This window comes from Neofelis nebulosa, chromosome 16 (genome assembly GCF_028018385.1).
Source record: "Neofelis nebulosa isolate mNeoNeb1 chromosome 16, mNeoNeb1.pri, whole genome shotgun sequence".
NCBI lineage: Eukaryota > Metazoa > Chordata > Mammalia > Carnivora > Felidae > Neofelis > Neofelis nebulosa.
The window spans coordinates 36470807-36493163 of record NC_080797.1 but is presented as its reverse complement, the minus strand read 5'-3'; the positions used below and the strand labels follow the sequence as shown (position 1 = coordinate 36493163).

Genomic DNA, 22357 nt, shown 5'->3' with positions numbered 1-22357 from the left:
GATTAGCCTGTTGGCCTTGGACAGAAGCTCCAGGACAGAAGGGGGGGGTGGGCTGACCACCCAGACCCCCTCTGGGCCCAGGCCCCATGCCCCGAGGAGGGGCAGCCTGAAGCCCGTCAGAGCCTCCTGCCAGACTGTCTGCCTACCCTTCTGACTGTGGCTGCTTGGCATGGCCAGCAACAGCAGCTCCTGCCCAACACCTGGGGGAGGGCACCTCAATGGGTACCCGGTGCCCCCCTACGCCTTCTTCTTCCCGCCAATGCTGGGTGGACTTTCTCCACCAGGCGCCCTGACCACTCTCCAACACCAGCTTCCAGTCAGCGGCTATAGCACACCATCCCCAGCCAGTAAGTGGGGTGGTGGGAGGCTTGGTGGGAGGGGGATGTGGCGTCGGCAGGCCTCAGGGCTTGGCCTCCAGGCACATCTGTTTTGCGTGTCTTCTCTAGATGAGGGGGACCATCTTTGTGTGTGTGTGTGTGTGGGGTGGCTCCAGGCTGGTAACAGTGGTTGTTTGATGTTGGGGGCGGCTGAGGGAGAGATGCAACCGTGCCGTTCCCTGGGGCTCCTGGCGCCCTCTCCTGTGCTGTGCTCTTGAGGGCCTTATAAATAGCTCCGAGGACTGGACACAGAGGCCGGAGGCGGGTAAACACACCTCTTGACATTTGGTGGAAATGGCAACTCTCCTGACAGTGGCACCCCACCTCCATCCCACCCCTCTGAGGAAAGAGCTTGAGGGCGCAGACTGCCCTGGAGGCTGACGAGCCCCCCCACCTCTCCCCTCCCTGCCAGCTCCGCCCACGGTTGCCTGGTGGCCAGGGCCAGTGTCCCAAGAGGGGGCGCCCAGCCTGGACTCTGGCTGTGCACGCATGCATGGTCTTGGCAGGGCCTGTGTTTTCTCTGTGACTCCACCCTCTGCCACGGGGGTCGCCTGTTGGCTGGACAGGGGTCTCGGTACCCTTCCCCGGCTGGCCGAGCCAGGTAGTGGGAGGTGGCAGCAGCTATGGCCAGCTGGCGGAGTCCAGGCCTCGGGCCTGCCAGGCCGCTTACAGTAACTCTGGCCCCCAGGGCCCAGCTGGGCACCAGGCCAGGGCTCGGGGAGGAGGGAGCAGGGGCCTGGCCTGGGGCGGGAGGGGTTGGAAGCAGCAGAATGGGCCATGGACGGTTGGCTGGTCGGTCAGCTGCTGACCTGGGAAACGTGTCCCACCTCTCCTGGTGGGCGGGGACTGAACATCCTGCCCCAGGCACCCACTGCCCCTCCCACAGCCCCTGGCAGGCTGCCTGGCACCACTGCCCTGTGCGCCCGGCTGGGCTGGGTCAGTGCCCCCTTCTCAGTGTGGGGGCAGCACACTCTCGCCGGAGCCAGGGAGTCTCTTTGTCCCTGGGGCAGGCCCTGGCCGGGCGCCTCGCTGCCCGCACTGGCCGTCTGCCCACCGCCACCACCGCTTCCTGGACCTCCTCCTCTGGCTCCGCCACGGCCCCTCCCTCCCAGGCCCCACCGGCTGCTGGAGCAGGGGCTCCGTGTCTGTTCCTACAGGCTCCCCCTCTTTCTGGCCTGGGACCAGAGGGCAGGCAGATACTCCCTCAGTTTCCACAATGCCATTCATTCTCTACCTTCTGTTTCCTCCCTCTCTTCTGTCCTCATACGGCAGTGGCGGGTGGCACAGTGACCCGGAGTTGGGGGAACTCTGAGTTTGGCCTAGTCTTCCAGTCCGTGCTAGGTGGCCAGGGAGGCCAGTCTCTGGGTTCAGGGTTGCTGGGGAATGGAATTGGGGTTGTGGGCATGTCTGTGGTTCCTTTTGTCTACAGACACTGGAATTCGTATTCTTGGCTGGAGTAACTGGAGTGTCTCCTTCCTGCCAGGGTGGGATTTTTAGGGAGGGAGACGTGGGGGGCTTGCAACCTGGTACCTGTGGATAACTTGTCCTTCCCCAGGTGATGGGAACAAAGCCCCAGACACTGCTCAGAGTTGGAGGTGGACTGGGTTCTTGGCCATCCTGTGTCAGACGAGCAAAGAGCAAATGCTATGTCCTCTGAATGTTGCAAGCTTCTTCCCCTTTCTTAGAGGTGGGTGGGGAGGGCTTCCGGGTCCCCCACTTCCCACCCTGGTAACATTCTCCCCCCCCCCCAGGGCGGGGTGCCCACATTTTGGGCAAGTGGAGCCTTCTCTGGCTTTCCCCACCCAGGTTAGGCAATGCTCCTTTCCTGCCCCCTCCCTCTGTGAGCCTGTGGGTTTCCCTACCCTTCCCCTCTTCCTAGTAAACAACAACTTCTCTTCCTACCTAGACCCCCAGCTTCTGAGCTGCTCCCTGCCATTCTCCTACTCTGGGACCAGGGGTGTAGCCATGGGCTTCAGGGAACCAGGCATCTCCCCTCCTTCTGTGCAGGGCTGGGTGGCCTGGTGACCCAAGCTCCTCAGCCCTGGGTAGTGAAGCATGACAGATCAAAATTCATATGTGTTGGAGATGGAGGCAGCCTCATTTCTCTGCTCTCCCTGCCATGAGGCTGGTGCCAGGGGTCAGGCAGTTCCTAGGAGAGGTAGACATTGGTGGCCCCCATTCCTGCAGAGAGCAATGGTCACCTTTTTTTGTAGGAAGCCTCAAATGGGAGGCTCTTTACTCCCATTTCCCACCAACAAAGGTGTTTGCATAGTGCCCCTCCCTTTCCCATCCCTCTTCCCATGTAATGTGGAGGCTGGACCTTGGGTGTCTTGGGTGTATCCTTCAGAGACCCAGTGGCCTGTGGAATGACAGGTCTGGCTCACTGTTGGGGAAGGGGTATTTCTCTTACTCTTGTCAGGGAGTCAGAGTAAGAGGCCCCAGAGATGGGACAGGATTCCCTCCCCACCTCCCCAGAGCCCCTGGGGCTTGATCTCTGAGGACTGGTATTTACTATGGAGGGTTGAGATTCTGTGTGCATTGTGGGGAGGGTCAGGGTTGTGTGTGTTTTAGGGGTGGGGGTGTCAAGGCTGAGTGTGTGTTGGGAAGGGGGTTAATGGCTTGTGTGTATGGGGTGAGAAGGTCAGAGCTGAGCGTGTCTTGGGAGAATCAAATCCAGAGCTGGTGAGGGGGGGCGGTCAGTCTGTATGTGTGCTGGAGGAGGCGGTGACTTAGGGCATAGAGTGTTTAAAGGAGAGGTCTGCGGATTGTGCTGTGTGTCTCGGGAGGTCAGCGTCTCTTCTTATCGCCAGTTCAGGCTGGGGGTGGTGATGTGGGGAGTGGGGAACACCAACCTGCCCGTTTTGTTGCTCACTGTAGGAATCCGTGTGGGCTACCTGCTGTAGTGGAGCCTGAGTTCTGGCTTTGCCACTTAGCTGCGTGAGATAACCTCTCTGAGCACGTTTCCTGGTCTGTAAAACAGGGATATTACCAGAACCTCCCTCAAAGGCTGAGATTAGGCAAGATCACCGACGACGTAATGTTCTCAGCTCTGCGTCTGCTTGTGGCATCCTGTCGTCTGCATCCTTGCTGTCTCCTGCGTGGTACCATTACCACGGTGAAAAGGGGACCCAGGTCCCTTCTAGGTGGAGGAGTTGGAGAGAACTGGATGCTGACATGTGTGGAGCCCGTACTATGTGCCCCAGATTATCTCTATGGTGCTGGGAGAGGGTTATTATCCCCATTTGTATTTGAGGAACTGGTGTGGGTGGAGGTTAAGTGATTGGGTTAAGTGAGCGGTAAAGCTGACCTATTTTCCACCATCCAGATAGGCAGCTGCAGGAGGGTATGGTGGTGGGCACTCCTGGGTTGGGGGAGCCTTTGGGGGGGAGGGGTCTGTCAGGGCCAATGATGAAACCTCCTCTCTTATGGCTGAGTCCCACTTCTGCCCAGGAACCTCCTGCTTTCCCCCAGTAGGGGGCGTCAGGGAAGGCAGCCAAGCCACACCCCCTCTTCTGTGTTTTGGATCCTGAAGGCTGGAGGCAAAGAGCCCTAAGAGGCCTGGGCCAGATCTCCATCCTGTCCTGGAAACTGTGGATACAATCTGTTCACACCCATCCCCACCCCCTAATCTGCCCGCTGCAGCCCACGGGAGTTTGCAGAGCTCAGTAGGCAATCCTCCCGTCCCCCTCCAGACAGACATTGTAGGAACAGAGTGTAAAAGCCACAGTTGTTATTCTTATTTTGTTTCAATTTGTGGGGTGGGGGCAGGGAAGTTGGAAGCAATCAGTAGAGGAGCTAGAGATGGGAACCCCAAAAGACTGGCTCCAGACTTTTCCTTTCTGTCTACATATTCATAGTGTGTGTGCCTGGAGACTGGGGAGACCAAGGAGGGAGTGAGCCCCTCTTCCTTTCTTCTGCCACTCCCTTCCTTTAGTCTCTTCCTCCCACCCTCCCTTCCGTCCACTCTTTCCCTGGACAATAAGAGAGACAGCCCAGGGAGAGAGGGTATTGCTAGCAGTGCCTTTCCAGAGGTCCAAAATGCAGAGTCAGCCAAAGATTGTTGGATGGGATTTTGAATGAAAATGGGGCCCCTCACCTTTTATCTGGTAGCAGTGATAATGCATGAGCTCCCTCAGGCAGGACTCAGGGAAGGAAGCCTGTCTTCCTTTTGGGCTGGCAGGACCTGAGACATTGGGTCCACCCCATGCCAAGGGCCATGTGCCCACAGGGATGTACCAGTGCAGGCTATGACTACCCTTTAGGGGGTAGCGTCTGTAGAAAGAGGAAGTGTTTCCCTTCTCCAGATCACTTTGGGGCAGTGCCCACGTGGCCTCCTCCTCCTCCTCCTCTATGGAGTCAGGCACAGCCAGTGGAGCTGGGTGTCCCAGGGTAGACTGGTTAGATCAGCCCTGGCTAGATCAGATATAGAGGCTCTCGCCTCCCCATTTTGACTTCTGGGTTACTGAGAACCTCAACCAGCCCACAGACCAAGGCACCATGGACAGAAATCTTAAAAAAGACTGCTCTTCCTGTGCAGCCTAGGGCAGGTCACCTATCCTCTCTCTGAGTCTGTATCCTCTTCAAAGAAAGACCCTTAATGCGTTCCTGGCTGGGTGAGTTGCTATGAGGCCACAGTGACCTGCTGACTGTTGAGCCTGGGTGAGCTTCAAGTATCTTGCAAGGGCAGTGATGATGAGGTGGGTGGAGTTGGGCCCTTGTCTTGGGGGATGACCACCCTATACTGGGACCCCACGTCTGGGTCCAGGCCTCATGATTTTCTGTTTGTGATCCCCTCCAGATGGGGTTGGGGACAGGAGGGGGCCTGGAACAAGTGGGGGCTAGTTCAGTTCAGCCCATACCTGCTGAGGGCCTGCTAAACACACAGTCCTGGAGGAGCTGTGGGGAATGTCACAGAGAAGCAGCAGAGGAGGCCTGGACCTCAGGCCTGCAGGTAGCTGTGGCTGGAGCCCTCCCTTGGCCACCAGAACCTTCCTTTTTCCCTCTTCTCCCTGTGCCTCAGGAAACTGTGTTCTTCTCTGACATGCCTCATGACCTTGCTGCTGCCCAGAACAGGTATCTCACCTGGACTTTTCCCTTTCTCCAACTCCAGAAATCCTACCATCCTTTAAGGAACATCCTGAATCCAGAAACCCTCACATCCTCTTCCTAGAAACCTTCACAGATGTTTCCCATTCCACACTACACTCTCCCACCTTTGAATACCTGTGTGTCATTTTTTTCTCTTGTAACACTCATCTTTCTACCACGAAGTGACTTCTTCCTGCCTAGTTCCTGCCGTGAGCTGTAATCATTTGGGAGATCTTTTCCCAGTTACCAGGTCTTTGATGGCAGAGACAGTCTCAGATCCCTTAGTAGCTCGCAGCAGTGAACACAGAGCCTAGCACATAACTGGTGCCCAGGAGCTATCTCGTTTGGGAGGAAAGATCCCAAAGGCTGTGGAAGCAGTCTGCCCTCTTCCCCATCACTCAACCACTGCCAAGGCTTGCATATGTGCCCCAGACCCCAGCATTCCACCTGCAGCCCAGACTTCACTTATGGGACCTCACTTTGGAGCCCCACAGCCACCCGTCCGCCAGACCAGTAGATGTCTGTACTTCGCAGTCTTGGGAACTTTGCTGTTGCAAAGCCACACACCAGAGTGCTCTTGGCTACCCTCCCCCTGTCCTTTTATGCTGCCTGGACTGTTGTAGCAGCTACTAACCGGTCTCTCTTGCTCCCCTACAGTCCATTCTTCACACAGCTGCTAGAAAGATCTTACAACACTGTAAATCAGATCTTGCTTCTCCTCTGTTTGGGAAGCTTTCTGTGGCTTCTCCTGGCATTTAAGATAAAATCCAAAAGCCATACTGAAGCCAACAGGCCCACCTGGTCTGGCCTCTGCCCACCTCTCCAGCCTGGTCTTGTGTCTGTTTTCCTCTTGAATTTTACGCTGCCTCTACCCTAGTCCTCTGTCAGTACCGTGAATGAACTCACCAACATCTCTAACCCCAGGACCTTTGCACAGGCTCCTTCCTTTACTGGGACCGCATTCCTTCCTACTCTTTGCCTGACTAACTTACAAACTTCTACTTTCTTTAGGTCTCTGCCTTGAGGTCCTCCCTGACTCTTCAACCTAAATTAGGTACCTACAGTATTAATTCTCCTTCAAAGCATACTATAGTTGTTTCCAAATACCAATTATCTGTGTGCAATTACATATATATATATATATATATATATATATATATATATATATATATTCGCTTAATGGCTGTTGCTCCTTAAGGTCTGCTAGAACAGACTCACCAGAGTATCTATATAGGAGGTGCTCAGAAAATACCTTTTCTTGAATCAGCCTGGCATGATGGGAATATGGGCTTTGGCAGCAGAAAGTTCAAATACTCACTCTAGCTTTATTAGCAGTGTGAACTTGGGACAACCCACCTAGCCTTGCTGAGACCTCAGTTTCTTTATATGTAAAATAGGAATAATGCCCCCTTATCTCTTGGAGTTGCTGTGAAGATTTAATGACCAGATTAAGAACCTGACTTCTAGAAGAATGTCCTTGGGAAGCATGTCAGTTCCCATCCTTTTTTAGAATGAGGGAGTTCTGCTGCAGGGTTAGTGGGAGTAACAGGGATACCCTCTCCTCTAGGGGCATCTCCCTCCTTCACGTACCTACCCAACCTAGACCTTTCTTTCACTGAAACTGGCATCCCGAGGGCTTCCGGGAGGAAGTGGTCAGCTGGAAGGCACCAGCCCCTCCTCTTATCTCTCCGGGGCTGGATTGCGCGGTGGGGGGCCAATCCTGGTTCCGCCGCTGGGAGACACCTTGGGCGGGGCTTTGCTCGCCGGAAGCACGCAGAGCGTGGGGAGGAGAGCCCCTTCTGCAAGCGTTTATGCCAAAGCAGACGCGCTGCCGCGTCGGGTTCCGGCGGGCGGGCGGCCGGAGTCACACATGATGTCACAGACAATGACACAAGCCGGGTGTCTCATCCCGACACTACGCCTGAGCTGCACAATGTCACACCCGGGACACTCGGCACACGCTGCACGTTGCATTCGTGGCGCTAACACTTGGCCACGCGCGCCCTGGTCCCTCGCCTCACGCGCGCCCTGGTCCCTCGCCTCCTGCGGCCACTCTCCGCGGCTCCAGGGACGCTGGCCTGGCTTGAGGGGGCCGGGGGCCGGTGGGCGAGCCCCGCGAGCGGGCTGGCAAGCGGGTGATGTCACGGGCAGCGGTGGGTGGGTCACCCGGAGGTGAGGCGCCGCCAGGCGAGTTCAGCGAGAGTTCAGCCGCATTACATTAGGCAAATGAGGCCCGGGCTGGGTGGGGGGTGTGTTAGGGGGAGGACACCGGGACCACCCCCTCCTCCCCGCCCCGTCACCTCTCCCCTTCCAGCGCCGGGCCGGGGACTGACCGAATCACTGGGAGGCCGGGAGCCGGAACTGGGATGGGGTAGACTCCCGCCCCTCTTCCGTTCCTGCCTCAGCGCCAGCCCCCACCTCTCCGCGTACCCTGCCTCCGTCCGTCCTCCGCGTACTCCTCTGTAGCCTTTCCCCATTCCGTCCCCGCTTCTCTCCTCCCCCTTCCCAGGCTCCCCCCACTCGCACGCCACAGCCCGCCTCTCCCTGTCAATTCCCTGAGCTTCGCCCGCCCGACCCGCCGGGCAAGGGTTAAGTCAGGGGCGGTGCCTGGACGGGACGGGGCGGAGGAAAGGGGGTGGGACCGCCGGGGAGGGGGCGCGCAGGCTCCGGGCAGGGGGCAGCGGCGAGCACCTCCGAGACCGAGCGTCGGCCGGCGGCCCCGGGCCTGGCGGAGGCGGAGCCGCGCGGGGTCCCCACCCCCACCCGGAATCCTCGTCCGGGAGAAGCCCCGGGAGCCCCGGGGAGGAGGAAGTGCCCGGCGTCACCCCCCACCCCCCACCCCCCCGTGCCCCGCACCGATCCCGCCCCCGACCGGCGCACTTGGGGAGCCGCGGGACTCTGCCTAGGACAGCATGCGACTCGAGACGGGAGCCCCCTCGAGGTGGAGCCGCTGAGTTCCCGGGCCTCCGCCGGGCGTTCCCGGGGGGAGCCGAGGGACACCCCCCCTCGGCCCCCGCACACAACTTCCCCGCTGTTCACCTGGGACTGGCGGAGCGGCCAGCCGACTTAGACGCAGGACTTCGGGCGACGGGCGGCCCCCGGCCCGGGTCGCCAGTCGGGGCGAGGGGGACGTGCCCCTCGCCCCCAGCTGCTCTCCGAGGATGGCGCCGCCGGCTGAGTGAGAGAGGCGGCGCGCAGGACTTCCCCGCCCGGACCTCTTGTCTTCGCGGGGAAGATGTACGAGAGTGTGGAAGTGGGGGGGCTCACCCCCACCCCCAATCCCTTCCTGGTGGTGGATTTTTATAACCAGAACCGGGCCTGTTTGCTCCCGGAGAAAGGGCTCCCCGCCCCTGGTCCCTACTCCACCCCGCTCCGGACTCCGCTTTGGAATGGCTCAAACCACTGTAGGTACCGGCCTCCCCTCTCCTATTGTAGGAGCTGGGGCTGGGGGTGGGTGGTGGAGCTTCCACTCCCACTGGGGATGCGGGCCTGGGGCGCGGTGGGGGTCTTGTCTCTACTTTCCCGTCTCTATTGCTGAAACTCGGGTGCCCTTGCTGGACAATTGGACCCTCCCAAGTAACCCCTGGGTGCTCTTTCTGTTACATTAGGGCTGAGGAACTTTAGAGGTTCCTCCCTTCGGGAAGCATTCGTTCATCTGTTCTGCTACTTCTTGCAGGGGAAGTGGAGCCCTTTGCCTCCACTTTGTATCTTCTTGCTAGGAATCCAGTAGCTTCACGGCAGAGTGGTCCTTTCTCCCACCCTGGAGGGTGGGGTAAAGGTCCTATCTGTGGGCTTATCTGCTCCAGGAGGAGGGGCCTCCTTCCCAGGTCCCACCCGTCAAAGCCTGGGGGAGAGCCCCCTCCTGTGCAACAGCTGCTGCCCCCAGCCCTTGCCCTTGTGTCATTAGAGTCCCTGTCCGGGGAGCGCTTAGTGTCTTTGGTGTTGGCAGTGGGGTGTGGCAGGAAGGGGCAACTTCACTGACACCCGTCTGCCATCCTAACCAACTCTTTACATTGGGCAGGGCACCTGTCCATATGAGGGTTGTCCTGTCCCTGGACACTTGGCTGGCATCTTTGAGGTTTCTGTCTCAGGAATGGCAGGGAGAGGCTGCTCTGGTGGAAAGAATCCCTCCCTACTAATCCTAAGCTGGTTTGTTTTCTGGGAATGAGTTTGTTTTTTGTGGGTCTGGGGCTGCTCTGGAAATGAGGGATGCATTCCCTGCCAACCCAGCTGTGTCCTTTTGTTACCCTGTTTTCGCTTAGGGATAGGAGCAGGGAACTGGGCTGACCCTAAGAGGGGTGCTGAACCCTGGAGCCCTGCAGCCAGCTCACCTTCCCGCTGTCCTCCGTCTGGGTTCGGGCTCTTCTGGAAGGGAGGGGCTCTGTGCACCCTCGAGAGCTAGCGCCTGGGGTGCACACCTGGGCGTGTTCCTACCCAGCTGTGAGGTAGTGTACCTGGGCGGGAGGGAGCCGGCGCTAGAGGGCTATTGTTACCTGGCTCGGGTTTCTTCCTTTTCCCAGCTCGGGGCTCAACTCTTCCCCGGAGCTTCTCCCACCGTCCCGACTGGCTGCCTCCCTGCTGCCTGCCTGGGAGGAGGGGTGGAGTGGGTCTCTAGGGGCCCAGCAGATTGGAGAAGGTTGAAGGGCAGCCCCCAGCCCCTTTGCTCTAGGAAGAGAGACCTGAAGTGAAGAGACACCCCACCTGTACCCCTCCCAGAGCCACCTCGTCTGGAGCTTTTCCTATTGTCCTGCCCCTTGACCTTTGCCTCTGGGGCTGAGTGGCTGGGAGGCTGCAGGCTGCCTACCGTGGGAGGGAGGGGGTGTGTGAGTGGGCCGACTTTGGCCAAAGGGGATTGGTAAGAAGTGCCACACTAAGACCCTTTTCCCCACTTTTCACAGCTGGAGGAAGGTGTTCCTCTGCAATGGGATAATTGGGGCACGGCTGCTGTGGTCACCCCCTCCACCACCTTGGCCACCTGTGCCAGAAGACTAGGGGGAAGCTGGGATCAGAGACCTTGGGCTCCAACCCCCATCTCTTCCTTTACCCCACGGGAGCAGCTCAGCTCTCCCTGGCCCCAAACTGGTTGGGGAGGAGGAGCATGGGGTCCCAACAGGCCTTGAGTTTGGTGAGGCTCGGGATAGGGAAGTGGAGGGCTGTTTCCCACACCCTGTCAGGTTAGGTAGAGCTAGAGATCTGGGTTTCCCTGTTTCCAAGGTCCCTTTGTAGGCGTGTGTATGCGTCCTCAGTGGGGGTACCAGTGGGCTCAGTCCCAAAGCTGTGGGCTGGGAGTTGTTCTGAGGCGCAGGAAAGACCTGAAGGCTTCCGGTGGTGACTTGACCCTGCCGTACATGGGGTCACACCACTGTCTTGGGAGGAATCCCTTGGTGTGTGTGGAGGTCCTATGGTGACAGGAGCCCTCCAGCCTGCTCACTGCCTCCTGCTACCTGCATGCAAGGTGGGAAGAGGGCAGCCTGGCTGTGGAAGGAGATCTTTCAATCCCGCAGGGCCCTGTGGGGACCTCGCCTCCATCCCCAGAGACCCTACTGGGGGGAGGGGCACTGGAGGACAAGGGGTACACGGGATGCGGCTCCCCATCTGTCCCCCCACCAATCTCACCGCTCACGCCTCCGCCCGCTCCCAGACGTCCAAGAATGTGAAGCACGTGGATGCCCGTGGTGGGGGGAGGGGGAGAGATGCTTATCGGGGCGCTGGGCTAGGGGCCTCCTTCCGCCCTACGCCCAGAGCCACCCCACCCTCCCCCGCGGGGAGGGAGGAGGGGGCAGTACAGGGGGGCCCTGTGCCCCCTCCCCAGCCCTCCCCAGGGGCAGCGAGGGGAGCTGCGGAGGAGCGGGCGCCAGCTGGATTGGGAGGGGAGCCGCTGGCCAGGGGCCCGGCTGATTTCCTGCTGATCTCCTCCAGGAAACCAGCCCCTTGTGCGAGCCTGCGAACGGCTCTGGGGCGTGGGGAATCCGGAGCGCTGTGCCTCTGCCTCCTGGCCCCTGCCCGCCAAGGGTGGGGGAGGGGCACCTGGCAGTTCTGGCGGGAGGGGACGCCTGTCTTCCTGGGCCGGCTCCAGCCCTCCGAGGGCGCGCTCCCCCTCGGGCACTTGGAGCCGAGAAGGTGTGGTGCTCCTGCAGCCTTCTCCTTCAGGAAGAGGAGAGATTTGTGGGCTGGGGCCTCTTGGGAGGGAGGTGAGCAGGGAGGGGCCAGGCCCTGGCAGTCCTTCCCCCAAAGGTCCAGTGTGCAGACGTAAGGCCGACTCCTAACTCTTGCAAGGAGGGTCCCAGAGTGCCGTCCCCTCCCCCCCCACCCGCCAGGCCCAGCTTCACTAGGCTGTTGGCCAGAGGCTGGGAGGTGGAGACTGGGCCAGGGCTCTGGGTTCAAAGGGCATGGTGCAAAACCTCCAAAGTGTTACCTGGGTGACAGGTGGGGATGTGCAGGGGGTGGGGGTGCAGAGCATGCTAGAGCCTCAGAGGCAGCCAGCCACAGTGGGGTGGGCTGCAGGGAGGCCTCACCCAGCCCAGACTGTAGCTCCCACCAAGGCTCACCTCTCCCATCCTGCCAAAAAACGATTTTAAAAAGCACATGCGTTTAAGTTCTGTAAACATCCTCTGGACTTTGCCTTAGCTCCAAATTTCTATGGGCCTTTGCCCCTTTAGTCAGTCCCTGGCCTTAGAGCTGTCTGTCCCTCGTCACGGTATCCTGTGTGTCTCCCTATGCCCTCCCTTCCCTCTGCCCCACTCTGTACCCCAAAGCTCCATCTGTCCTTTCTTCTCCTCCTGTCTGGCCCATTTTAGAGGTGGGGCTTTGGGGAGGTGGGCCAGGGCAAAGGGTGGATGCGGAGGGGAGGGGAGGTTGGTGCCTTCATCCTCTGCTTATTGGAAAGCAAGCTGGGATTCTAGGCCATGGTCCCCCCCACATACCCCCTTGTCCTTGACACCCCCCCCCCCACAACCAGTCTGGATTGTCTATTGTTACTCCTTTTACGTCTTGGAAAAAGTTAGCACAACAAAGAGCTTCTTTGTCACTCACCCCTCTGCCTCCTGGCCTCACCCAGGCCCCCCAACCCCACCCCCCCCCAGCAGCTGTTCTCAGGCCTCTCGCCTGTCTGATTTGCTTGTCTGGCCTCTGAGAGGGTGAGGTGGGGGGAAAACCAGGCCAGGGCAGCTCAGTGTTGGGGTGAGAAGCAGAGAGCCAGGGGAGGTCAGTGAACAGGCTGTGGACTGGTGGGGGTATGGGCATCCACTATTCCTTTGCTGCAGGCTGGTCTCTGGGCAGGGACGGGGCACGGGACCATGGCAGTGGTGGTCAACCAGGCTGACCAGGGAAGTGGTGCCCAGGTCCTGCAAAGAGCCAGGAAAACCCTGCCAAGGTTGTTGGCCTGGTTCCCTGTCATCAGCCGCCTGGCAGTCCCTGGTGTGTCTGCAGGTAAGGTGGGGGCGGTGGTCGTACGCAGCCAGCCCCCAGTGTCCGGCTACTGCTTTTCTCTGTGTCTGGACTTTGGGGTCATGTGATTCATGGCCATAAGGTGCTTGGGTCAGGAGCTGCCCTGAGCTCCTTTGAATTCCAGAACCTTGCATGCTGGAGTTTGGGAGGAGACTAGGTAGGATTCTGGGGTGTGGGAGGAGGCCGGGATCTACCTGCTCAGGGAGGCATCCTTGCCCCTCCTTGGCCCCGGACAAGTAGATGTGGCAAAGGCCTCTGGGGGATGCCGGGTGGCACCTTGGGAATCTGGGATTGCCTCGGGTCACAGTTCTCATCCAGCATGATACACCCCCAGCTGCCCAGGCTTTGGGTACAGACAGCCCCCACCTAACCCAGCTCTGTTCTGCCTGGGGTGATGGGCAGGGAGCCAGGCACTGGGGAGGATTTGGCTAGTGGGGGCTGCCCCTGTTGGCTGGGTCACTCCCCCCCCCCCCCCCCCCCCGCCCTCTTGGGGCTGAATAACCAGAGAGGAGGAGGGTAGTAACCCGGACATAGTATTGAGGGCAGACAGACAGAGCATTGATAAGAACAGATCCCCTTTTGTCATGCTGCTTCCCCCCTAGATAGGGGGCACCTAGAGCAGTGGGCTTCCGGGGTCCAGAGGGAGTCTTCTCCCTGCCTCCGGGGGTCCCCCTGCTTATCTCAGGGGAATCCCCACCTGCTCTGCTCCAACATTGGCAAATCTTCTTTCCACACCCTGCCTTGGGTCCCTGGCTAGGGGATTGTTTAGGTGGAGGAGGGGCTGTGGCTGCTGGCTGAGGGGTGGAGGGGGGGAACGGAAGCAGAGGGGGTGGGGGAGTGGCCGCTTTGAATATCCTGTTGACCCCAGTTTCCTCTGCCCCCAGCTTGTGTCCTCTTCCTTCCCTCCTCATCAGGCCTTAACTCCTTCCTAACTTGGGGGAGATGGGGCCAGGGCTTGAGAGCCAGGCTGACTCCTGTCCCCAACCCCCAAGTGTGGCTATGTCTACATACAAATCTGATGGTTTATCCTCTGATCTTTCTGGTTTTGAAAGGCGGGGTGCTGGGGGAGTAGGTAGGAGTGATGGGGTGCTGGAAGCTTCATTGGCAGCCTTGTTCTCCACGTCTGGCTGTGAAGTCCCAGCTTTCCTGAGACTGTCCCTGCCTTAGAGGGAGAGCCCAGGGAGCAGTGGTGAGGGCTGGGAGAGGCAGGGTGGGTACGGTATTAGGGATGGTGACCTGGGTCTCTAACTGCTCCTCCCCTCTTCTCTCTCTAGCCATTGAGACCCAGAGCAGCAGTTCCGAAGAGATAGTGCCCAGTCCTCCCTCGCCACCCCCCCTCCCCCGCATCTACAAGCCTTGCTTTGTCTGTCAAGACAAATCCTCAGGCTACCACTATGGGGTCAGCGCCTGTGAGGGCTGCAAGGTGAGTTGAGGGGGTCACTGGGAAGGACAGTCCTGATTAGATAAATGGGATGTCCCCACTGCCTCGTCCTGGAGTATGCTGGGGGTGGGGGGCTGGGGATGGGGGATGTCTCTGAAACTGCTGCCCTTGCTTCCTTCTGTGCAGAAGGTGGCAGATCCTTGGAGGAGAGGGAGACTGCATTAGAACCTTCCTGTAGATGATCAGGAGCCCCCAAACCGGAGGTCCCCCCTCTGCCTGAGCCCCTCTCCTTGTCTCCATCCTCTAGCTGCCAGGGTGTGCACTCCCTTTGCTGCCACCCAGGTTGCCATAGTGAGCTGGCTGCCAACTGGGTCTTGGCTGGAAACCCAGGAGGCCTGCCCCCAGTGGCCCTGCCTGAACCTCACCATGGCAGCCTGGCGGGAGGCAGGTAGGAGCAGGCGCCCTGCCTTGGCCTCCTTCGGGTGCCCAGGCTGTGGGCTCCCCGGGGTCTGACTGGATTTCCCCGTGCCCACAATAGGCTCAAGAGTGCAGATGAGGCTGCCACCTTCCCAGCAGCTGTGGGTGTGGCTTCTTCCCCTCTCCCTTGTGCCTGAGCCTCTGTATTGGTTCCTTCCCCAGAGATTGGGGCTCAGAAGCTGCATGGCTTGAGGCTGCCCCTCGGCGTGGAGTGGCTATCCCCAGGGGCGGGGCGAAGACAAGGGCAAAGCACAAGGCTTCGGATGTGTGTGTCCGCCTGTCCTGTCTGGTTGTTCCTAGTTTGTCCCTGGGTGCTTGTCTCTGGTCAGCCTGTGTGTGCAGCCTCTGACCAGCCCAGGTCTGCCTGTGACCATGGACATCTGCCTGGTCGGTGACCATGTGTCTCGCTGCCTTACTCCCGATCACGTGTGCATCTCCACCTCTCTGGCTAGCCTGCGTATGTCCCTCTATGGCCTCTTTCTCCTGTGCTCTGAGCCTGGGGCTGTGGATTCCAGAGCTCTGCTTCTCTCCCATCTAGTCCCCTCTGCCCCTTTTCTTGACTCACTAGCAGCCCTGAGATCCTTCTCCCTGGGAGGGAGAAAGCCAGGCATGTGGGTATGGGTTGTGGGAAGACCGCTGCCCACCTGCAGCGTTAAGGCGGGCACTGGGATTCTTCTGGGGGTGTCTTTGTGGGACTGTTTTCTTCACCTCGTCGGGCTTAGGACAGCAGTGGCGTGGCTCTCCACCCTCCAGGCCGAGGCTGCAGGCCCGCCACGCTCCCACCGTGGGTGCGGCTGACCTGACTCCTTTTCCTCCATACCCAGGGCTTCTTCCGACGCAGCATCCAGAAGAACATGGTGTACACGTGTCACCGGGACAAGAACTGCATCATCAACAAGGTGACCCGGAACCGCTGCCAGTACTGCCGGCTGCAGAAGTGCTTTGAAGTGGGCATGTCCAAGGAGTGTGAGTGCCACGGTGCCAGGAGCCGGCTCTGCATTAGGCAGGGCCCGACGTGCTCCTAAAAGGCCATGGGAGTCGGGGCGGGTGGATAATGTGTGTGTGGACCAGAGCGCGTGTGCCCGTGGTGCAGTGTGCGGGCTCATGGTTGAGGACGGTTTGTGTACAGCTGCAAGGACGTGTGCGTCTGTCTGCACCTCTAGCCCGCTGTGTGTCTGTGTGTGGGCAGCCATTCCGTTTGCATGCAATTGGCTGTGTGTGCTCGCACACGCGTGCATGTGTGTCTGCTTCCAGGCCCCGCTGCGCTTTGGGGCGGGGCTCAGGCACACCTGAGGCCCTCTGGATTGTGCACCTTAGGGGAGGGCTTGCACAGAGGGGTGCTGGCTGGTATTTGTGTGTTGTTGGGGGTGTGTGTGGCTGGCACAGGGATTTAAAAGCCATTGTCTGGTGAAGCCTGGGACCTAGAGTTGGAAGAGAGAACTGGGACTTCTCAGGTCCCAGAGGAATGGGGGTTTCCAGTTTGGGCTCAGCTGAGGCCTGATGGAGGGAGGGAAGGAGGGAGGGCTGGACAGGGAGACCCTCTTGTGTTGAATCATGGGTGTTGCCGTGGTGACCGGTGATTGATGATGTCAGAGATAAATGACGCTGACAGACGCCTCCTTGTCTGCGTGGCCGTTGCCATGGAGCCAGAGCCTTGGGGGATGGGGTGGGGGAGGGGGGCTGCGGGACCCCCTAGCCCTTTGTGGGGAGGGCAGTGGAAGAGGGAAGTGGGGAGGGGATGTGGGGGGGGGGGACACAAGGAGCCCCAGAGAGGAGCAGAGGGGCCCTGCAGCAGCCTGCCACCTCCTGCCTTGGGAGGCAAGGGACGCGTGGTCTGGCACCCAGGAAGCGGTGGCTTTACACTGTAGAGTGGGTGACAGCCCGGGACCCTTCCCTTCAGGGCCCAGCGCCGCCACCTCCCACTGCTTCTGCCGCCTTCCACTCCCAGAGCTTTTCAGCGCAGAAGGACCAGGGTGGGGACCCCCTCTCCCTCCCATCACCAACTCCCCCTTTCCCTCCCTCCTTCTCCTCTCCGGCTGCTCTGTGCCCCGGAGCTGAGCAGCTGCCATTTCAATAGAATTAAAGCTTCCGAATGATAAACGTCTTGTCACAGCTGCAATTTTCTCTTCCCAAATTATCCCCCCCCACTCTCCCTCTCCCTCTTCCCTCCTCTCCCTTGCACTTTATTGAATTTGCAGAATCGACATGAGTGATCTCCAAATTATGCCAGCTCCCCCCACCCCCACCCGCTGCCCCCTCCCTGGGCCCCCAACCCCCACCCCCCTCTCTTCCTCCAGCGTCAGCAGCCGCGCCACCACTGGCCCTGTGAGTGATTGTGTGTCTGGGATAATCGGCTGGTAACGACCCCATCGCTTCTTTAAAGCCGAGTGGTGTGTGCGGCTCAGCGCCCCTGGTGATTTGTCAGCTCCCCCGGCTAATGGGCCGAGAGATTCTCCCGCCGGGCCCCCACTTTCAGGCTGGGGAGCTGCTCGGAGCCAGTCCCTGGGACCCCCAGGGAGACTGCTGGCAGGGGGGCTGGGGGCCGTGGAGGCAGGAACCAGTCCTTCCTGGAAGCAGAGGGAGTAGGGGGCGGGGGAGGCAGAGCACGGAGCTGGGACCCTCTGCACACTTGCTTTCAGCCCTGGACACCTGCACACTTGGAGTGTGGGCTGGTGTGGCTGTGTAGGAGTACAGGGGACACAGGCTGGCCAAGGGGTGTGTGCGCTGTGGTCACGTGCTGGGGCAGGACTTGGCGTGTGGGTAAGGTGGGTGTGGAGGGGTGGGCCGTGTGCTGACACCCTACCTGCCTGTGCACTCGTATGTGCGCATTCACACGTGCACTCCCGTGAGTGCGCTCCTGTGCGCCTGCGCCGGGCCTGGCCGGGTGACTTCCTTGGCAGCCAGTGGTTCTGTCTGGTGGGAGGAGCTCAGGCAGGAATGGGCCACTACCCGCACCTGCTGTAACCCCGGCCTCTGCCCTCCACAGCTGTGAGGAACGACAGAAACAAGAAGAAGAAGGAGGCGCCCAAGCCTGAGTGCTCAGAGAGCTACACGCTGACGCCCGAGGTTGGGGAGCTCATTGAGAAGGTGCGCAAAGCGCACCAGGAGACCTTCCCCGCCCTCTGCCAGCTGGGCAAATACACTACGGTATGGTTTCCCCCGGCCTGGCAGGGTGGGGTGCACCCAGTGCCATGGGGCCCATCTCGCCCCTCCTCACCCCTGCCTGGGCCTCCATGTCCTCCCTTCCCCTCTTCTCCTTCCTCCTGCTGCCTCCTGATTCCGGGGCTCTCAGGAAGTGAAGTGGGTGGAGGGCAGGCCTGTGGGGGCAGTGGAGCCAGGCTGAGAAGGGGTACTTGAGGAGAAGGCCCTCACTGTCCCCCGTCCCTCCCAGAACAACAGCTCAGAGCAACGTGTCTCTCTGGACATTGACCTCTGGGACAAGTTCAGTGAACTCTCCACCAAGTGCATCATTAAGACTGTGGAGTTCGCCAAGCAACTGCCCGGCTTTACCACCCTCACCATTGCCGACCAGATCACCCTCCTCAAGGCTGCCTGCCTGGACATCCTGGTGAGGGTCTGCACCCTGCCCACCCGGGCACTGCCCCCGAGTCCTTGGAGAAGGTCCTGCCACTCAAATAACCACCCTGCCAAACACACATCTGGAATCCATCTATCCAAATGCCCACCACCCGGTGTCCACCCTTCCTCTCCCCCATGTGTCCACCTGTCCACTTAGCCACTCAGCATCTGAATGTGCCATGCTTCACCGATTCACCTAGACACGCATCCATCCACGCCCACCTGATCTTTCCACTGAACCTTTCACCCCACCACCCATCTGCCCATGTCTTCAGTCTAATAAAGTTTCACGTAGGACCCTGTGTGGCCAGGCCTTGAGCTGGGTTTCAGGAACAGAGGTGAACACAACACCAGCCCCTCTCTTGAGAACCTTCTGTGGGTGGAGGCAGCAGATATGTAAACAGACGTTATAAAACTGTGCTGAGTGCTGGCTGGAGATGGGGGAGGGCTGTCCCTTCCCTTTTGGGAGAGAGAGTCAGGGCTGCTGGGCCCCAGGGAAGGCATCCAGAGGAGGGGGCATCTTGGGGTTGTGTAGAAGGGGCATGTGAGAGGGCCCTAACTTAGGAGCAGGGTTTGAAAGGCCCAAGAGGGTGTGAGACCAGCTGGGTTCAGGAGACTACAGGGCATTTGGTGGGGCAGAGGGCGACTAGGCTGGAGGCAGGATGTGTGTGATGGGGACTGTCAAAGCCAAGGCTGAAAGGATTCTCCTCCTTGTCATCCCTGATGGGCTCTGCTCACCTGTCCCCTCTTGGCCACTTCCAGGGTAGGGGAACCTGGGAGGTGACAAGGCTTACAGCTTCCTGGTGGGGGTGGGGCAGGAGGAGCAGAGTATGGCATCTCTGGGTAGTCTCCTGTCCCCGTGCCCCAGATTTAAGAGTTTCAAATCTGGATCGGGGTTTGGAATGGTTGGAGCTGATGCACATTTATGGAATTCTGTTGTGTACCCAGTCCCAGGATCTGTAGACATAAACCTGCTACGGTCCTTGCCTCCTGAAAATTCTAGTTTCCCTCTAAATTCTCTTGTGGATGGAGATCAGCTGATCTAGATCTGCACTGTCTGTTACAGTAGCTGCTTGCTGTGTGTGGCTCTTTAAATTTAATTAAAAACTTAGTTCAATTCTTCAGTGGCACTAACCACATTTCAAGTGCCCAATGGCTACATTGTAGCTGGTGGCTACTACTTGCACAGTGCAGATCTAGGCCATCTCCATCATTGCAGAAGATTCTAGAAGGTTCTGTCTGACAGGTTGGCCACCTGCCAGGTGGTCCTGTGGGGGATGCTGGTACTGGAAGTGCTGGAAGGATGGGTCAAGTCCCTGAACCTGTGCATCCTCTGTACCCAGATCCTGCGGATCTGCACGCGGTACACGCCCGAGCAGGACACAATGACCTTCTCAGATGGGCTGACCCTGAACCGGACCCAGATGCACAATGCCGGCTTCGGCCCCCTCACGGATCTGGTCTTCGCATTTGCCAACCAGCTGCTGCCCCTGGAGATGGATGATGCTGAGACTGGTCTTCTCAGTGCCATCTGTCTTATCTGTGGAGGTGGGCAGGGGGCCTGGGACTGCGGGGGTCAGGCCCAGGGTGGGTGGTGGGGCAGCCCCCGGAGTCTCTTCCCAGGGAGAAGCCCAGGGTCAGATCAGAAAGGGACCTTAGCCTCTGTCAGGCCCCTCTCAGAGGGGCAGACTGAGAACCCAGAGGGGCAGGATTTGGTCTGCGGTCACACAGCAAGGGAGTGGCAGTGGAGACCTGAACTCTGGTTGCCACTCTTAGGGGGCTTAAGAGTGAAGGCTTGAAGGTCAGACCACCCAGGTTCAAATCCTGGCCAGCTTGTGACCTTGAGCAGTTGCTGAACTTCACTGAGCCCCCGTTTCTTTAAAATGGGGCAGTAATGGTCTCCACCTCATAAAGTTGATGGGGGGATTAAGAGAGTAATAAATAAGGCACAGTGTGACTACAGTAAGGCCCAGTAAATGTTTGCTGGTGTTATTATTTTATTGTTAAGAGTTTTGACATACTGTGCTGGTGTCCACAATGATGGGTGGGAGTGAGACCTACCTGGGCATCCTCCCTCTGCCTGAGGACGGCACCGCCCGTGTTCAGGGGACACATCCCTATAAATTGGGCTGTCAGAGGGGGCCCTGGACAAGCCCCACCCCAGTTCTTCTCTGCTCACATTTAAGAGCCTCTTGGAGCCTTTCTCACAGCCGCACAGGCTCCAGCCACTGCCCTTGTAGGGGAAGGTCCCAGGAGCAGAGACGCTTAGCCTGTGGCCTGGACAAGCGCGCCCTCCCATGGCCAAGGCTGGGAGCGCGGCTGTGTTCCTTGCTTCTCCGGGGCAGCTGCTCAGGGGGCATCTGCTTCCTCAGACCGGCAAGACCTGGAGCAGCCAGACAGGGTGGACATGCTTCAGGAGCCGCTGCTGGAGGCGCTGAAGGTCTATGTGCGGAAACGGAGGCCCAGCCGCCCCCACATGTTCCCCAAGATGCTGATGAAGATCACGGACCTGCGAAGCATCAGTGCTAAGGGTGAGGCTCCCGCACCTGGAAGGATGCCCTGTGTGTCCGCCAGGGCTGGACCCCGACACCTGGCCCCTGCCCAGAGTCCGGCCCCCCACGTGTGAGCCAACACGCCATGTCTTTGTGCCCAGGACGATGCCCCACTCCACCCACCTGGACTTCACCGTGCCCAGGTGACCTGCCTGTGAGCTCTAAGGTGGCAGTGTCACCTCTGCGTGGTGGTTGAGGGCACGGCTCTGCCTCCAGACCCTGTGGGTGTGTGTCCTTGAGCAGGTCACTTAACAGCTCTGAGCCTCAGTTTCCCTGGGGATAATTAATGATGGTGTTTACGGAGTTTTGACGTGTCAGTAGGAGAATCCGTAACACACAGCACCTAGGAAAGGGCCCGGTGTCAACCCCAGGCAGTCTGACCCTGGAGCCTGAGTTTGGAAACACTGCTGCCCCTAGACCTGGGGGCTTAGGAGAGCTGGCTTATGTCAAAGAGCTGAGCCCTGAGTTCGGTCCACACTGGATGCTGATACTGGTAGTACCAGTCCTCCCACCCCTGCACCCTCCCTCCTGGAGCTTTGTGGGGCTGGGGGCCGGGGTGCTGACCTCTGCTCCTCCTTTCCTGCAGGGGCTGAGCGGGTGATCACGCTGAAGATGGAGATCCCGGGCTCCATGCCACCTCTCATCCAGGAAATGCTAGAGAACTCCGAGGGCCTGGACACTCTGAGCGGACAGCCAGGGGGCGGGGGGCGGGATGGGGGCGGCCTGGCCCCCGCCCCCGGCAGCTGTAGCCCCAGCCTCAGCCCCAGCTCAAACAGAAGCAGCCCGGCCGCCCACTCCCCGTGACCGCCCGTGCCCCGTGGACACAGCCCTCACCCCACGCCCTGGCTTTTCTCTGCCTTTCTACCAACCATGCGACCCCCACCAGCCCTGCCCCCCACCTGTCCTCCCTTTCCTGGGGGACAGGAGGGAGGAGGCGACGACTCTTCAGATGGAGGCCCAGGTGCAGATGGACTGCCTGCTCCTGCAGCCTGGGCTGATGTCAGGGGCAAGGTCATGAACTGAGTGAGGACCCCTGGTCCTGGGCCTCAGGATGGAGCCTGGGGGCCTGGTGTTCATCAAGACAGCCCTCTGCCCCCCTTGCCACATCTTCATCACCAGCAAACGCCAGGACCTGGCTCCCCCATACTCAGAACCCGCAAGCCATTGCCCCCCGGTCGGGAACCCCCCCCTGCCTAGGTTGGTGACAGAGGGGGTGGGCCAGGGGTGGGGGGTTCCCCCTGTACATACCCTGCCATACCAACCCCCAGGTATTAATTCTCGCTGGTTTTGTTTTTATTTTAATTTTTTTTTGGTTTTGATTTTTTTAATAAGAATTTTCATTTTAAGCACATTTATACTGAAGGAATCTGTGCTGTGTATTGGGGGGAGCTGGATCCAGAGCTGGAGGGGGGTGGGTCCTGGGAGAGGGGAGCGGCTCAGAAGGGGCTCCCAGTCTC

At 59.5% G+C, this 22357-nt stretch overlaps 1 protein-coding gene across 3 annotated transcripts; it reads left to right on the top strand.

Annotated features, from left to right (window-relative positions):
- The first annotated feature begins 168 nt into the window (after positions 1-168).
- Positions 169-22251, top strand: RARA (retinoic acid receptor alpha). 3 transcript variants are annotated; one of them, XM_058703743.1, is made up of 8 exons: positions 169-347; positions 14186-14334; positions 15594-15735; positions 17756-17916; positions 18161-18337; positions 19692-19896; positions 20721-20879; positions 21487-22251. In XM_058703743.1, the coding sequence occupies exons 1-8, from the start codon at positions 170-172 to the stop codon at positions 21702-21704; spliced, it is 1389 nt and encodes a 462-aa protein (XP_058559726.1). In that variant the 5' UTR covers position 169; the 3' UTR covers positions 21705-22251. The 3 variants fall into 3 exon arrangements, with proteins under 3 accessions (XP_058559726.1, XP_058559727.1, XP_058559729.1); XM_058703744.1 differs by lacking the exon at positions 169-347 and adding an exon at positions 8303-8869; XM_058703746.1 differs by lacking the exon at positions 169-347 and adding an exon at positions 12618-12893.
- Positions 22252-22357: the final 106 nt, after the last annotated feature.

Bases quoted from the DNA above. Each gene is read 5' to 3' on its own strand.
- RARA (XM_058703743.1), top strand. From the start codon at position 170: ATGGCCAGCAACAGCAGCTCCTGCCCAACACCTGGGGGAGGGCACCTC. The intron at 348-14,185 runs GTAAGTGGGGTG...TTCTCTCTCTAG, and splicing joins TAGCACACCATCCCCAGCCA to CCATTGAGACCCAGAGCAGC. The intron at 20,880-21,486 runs GTGAGGCTCCCG...CCTTTCCTGCAG, and splicing joins GCGAAGCATCAGTGCTAAGG to GGGCTGAGCGGGTGATCACG.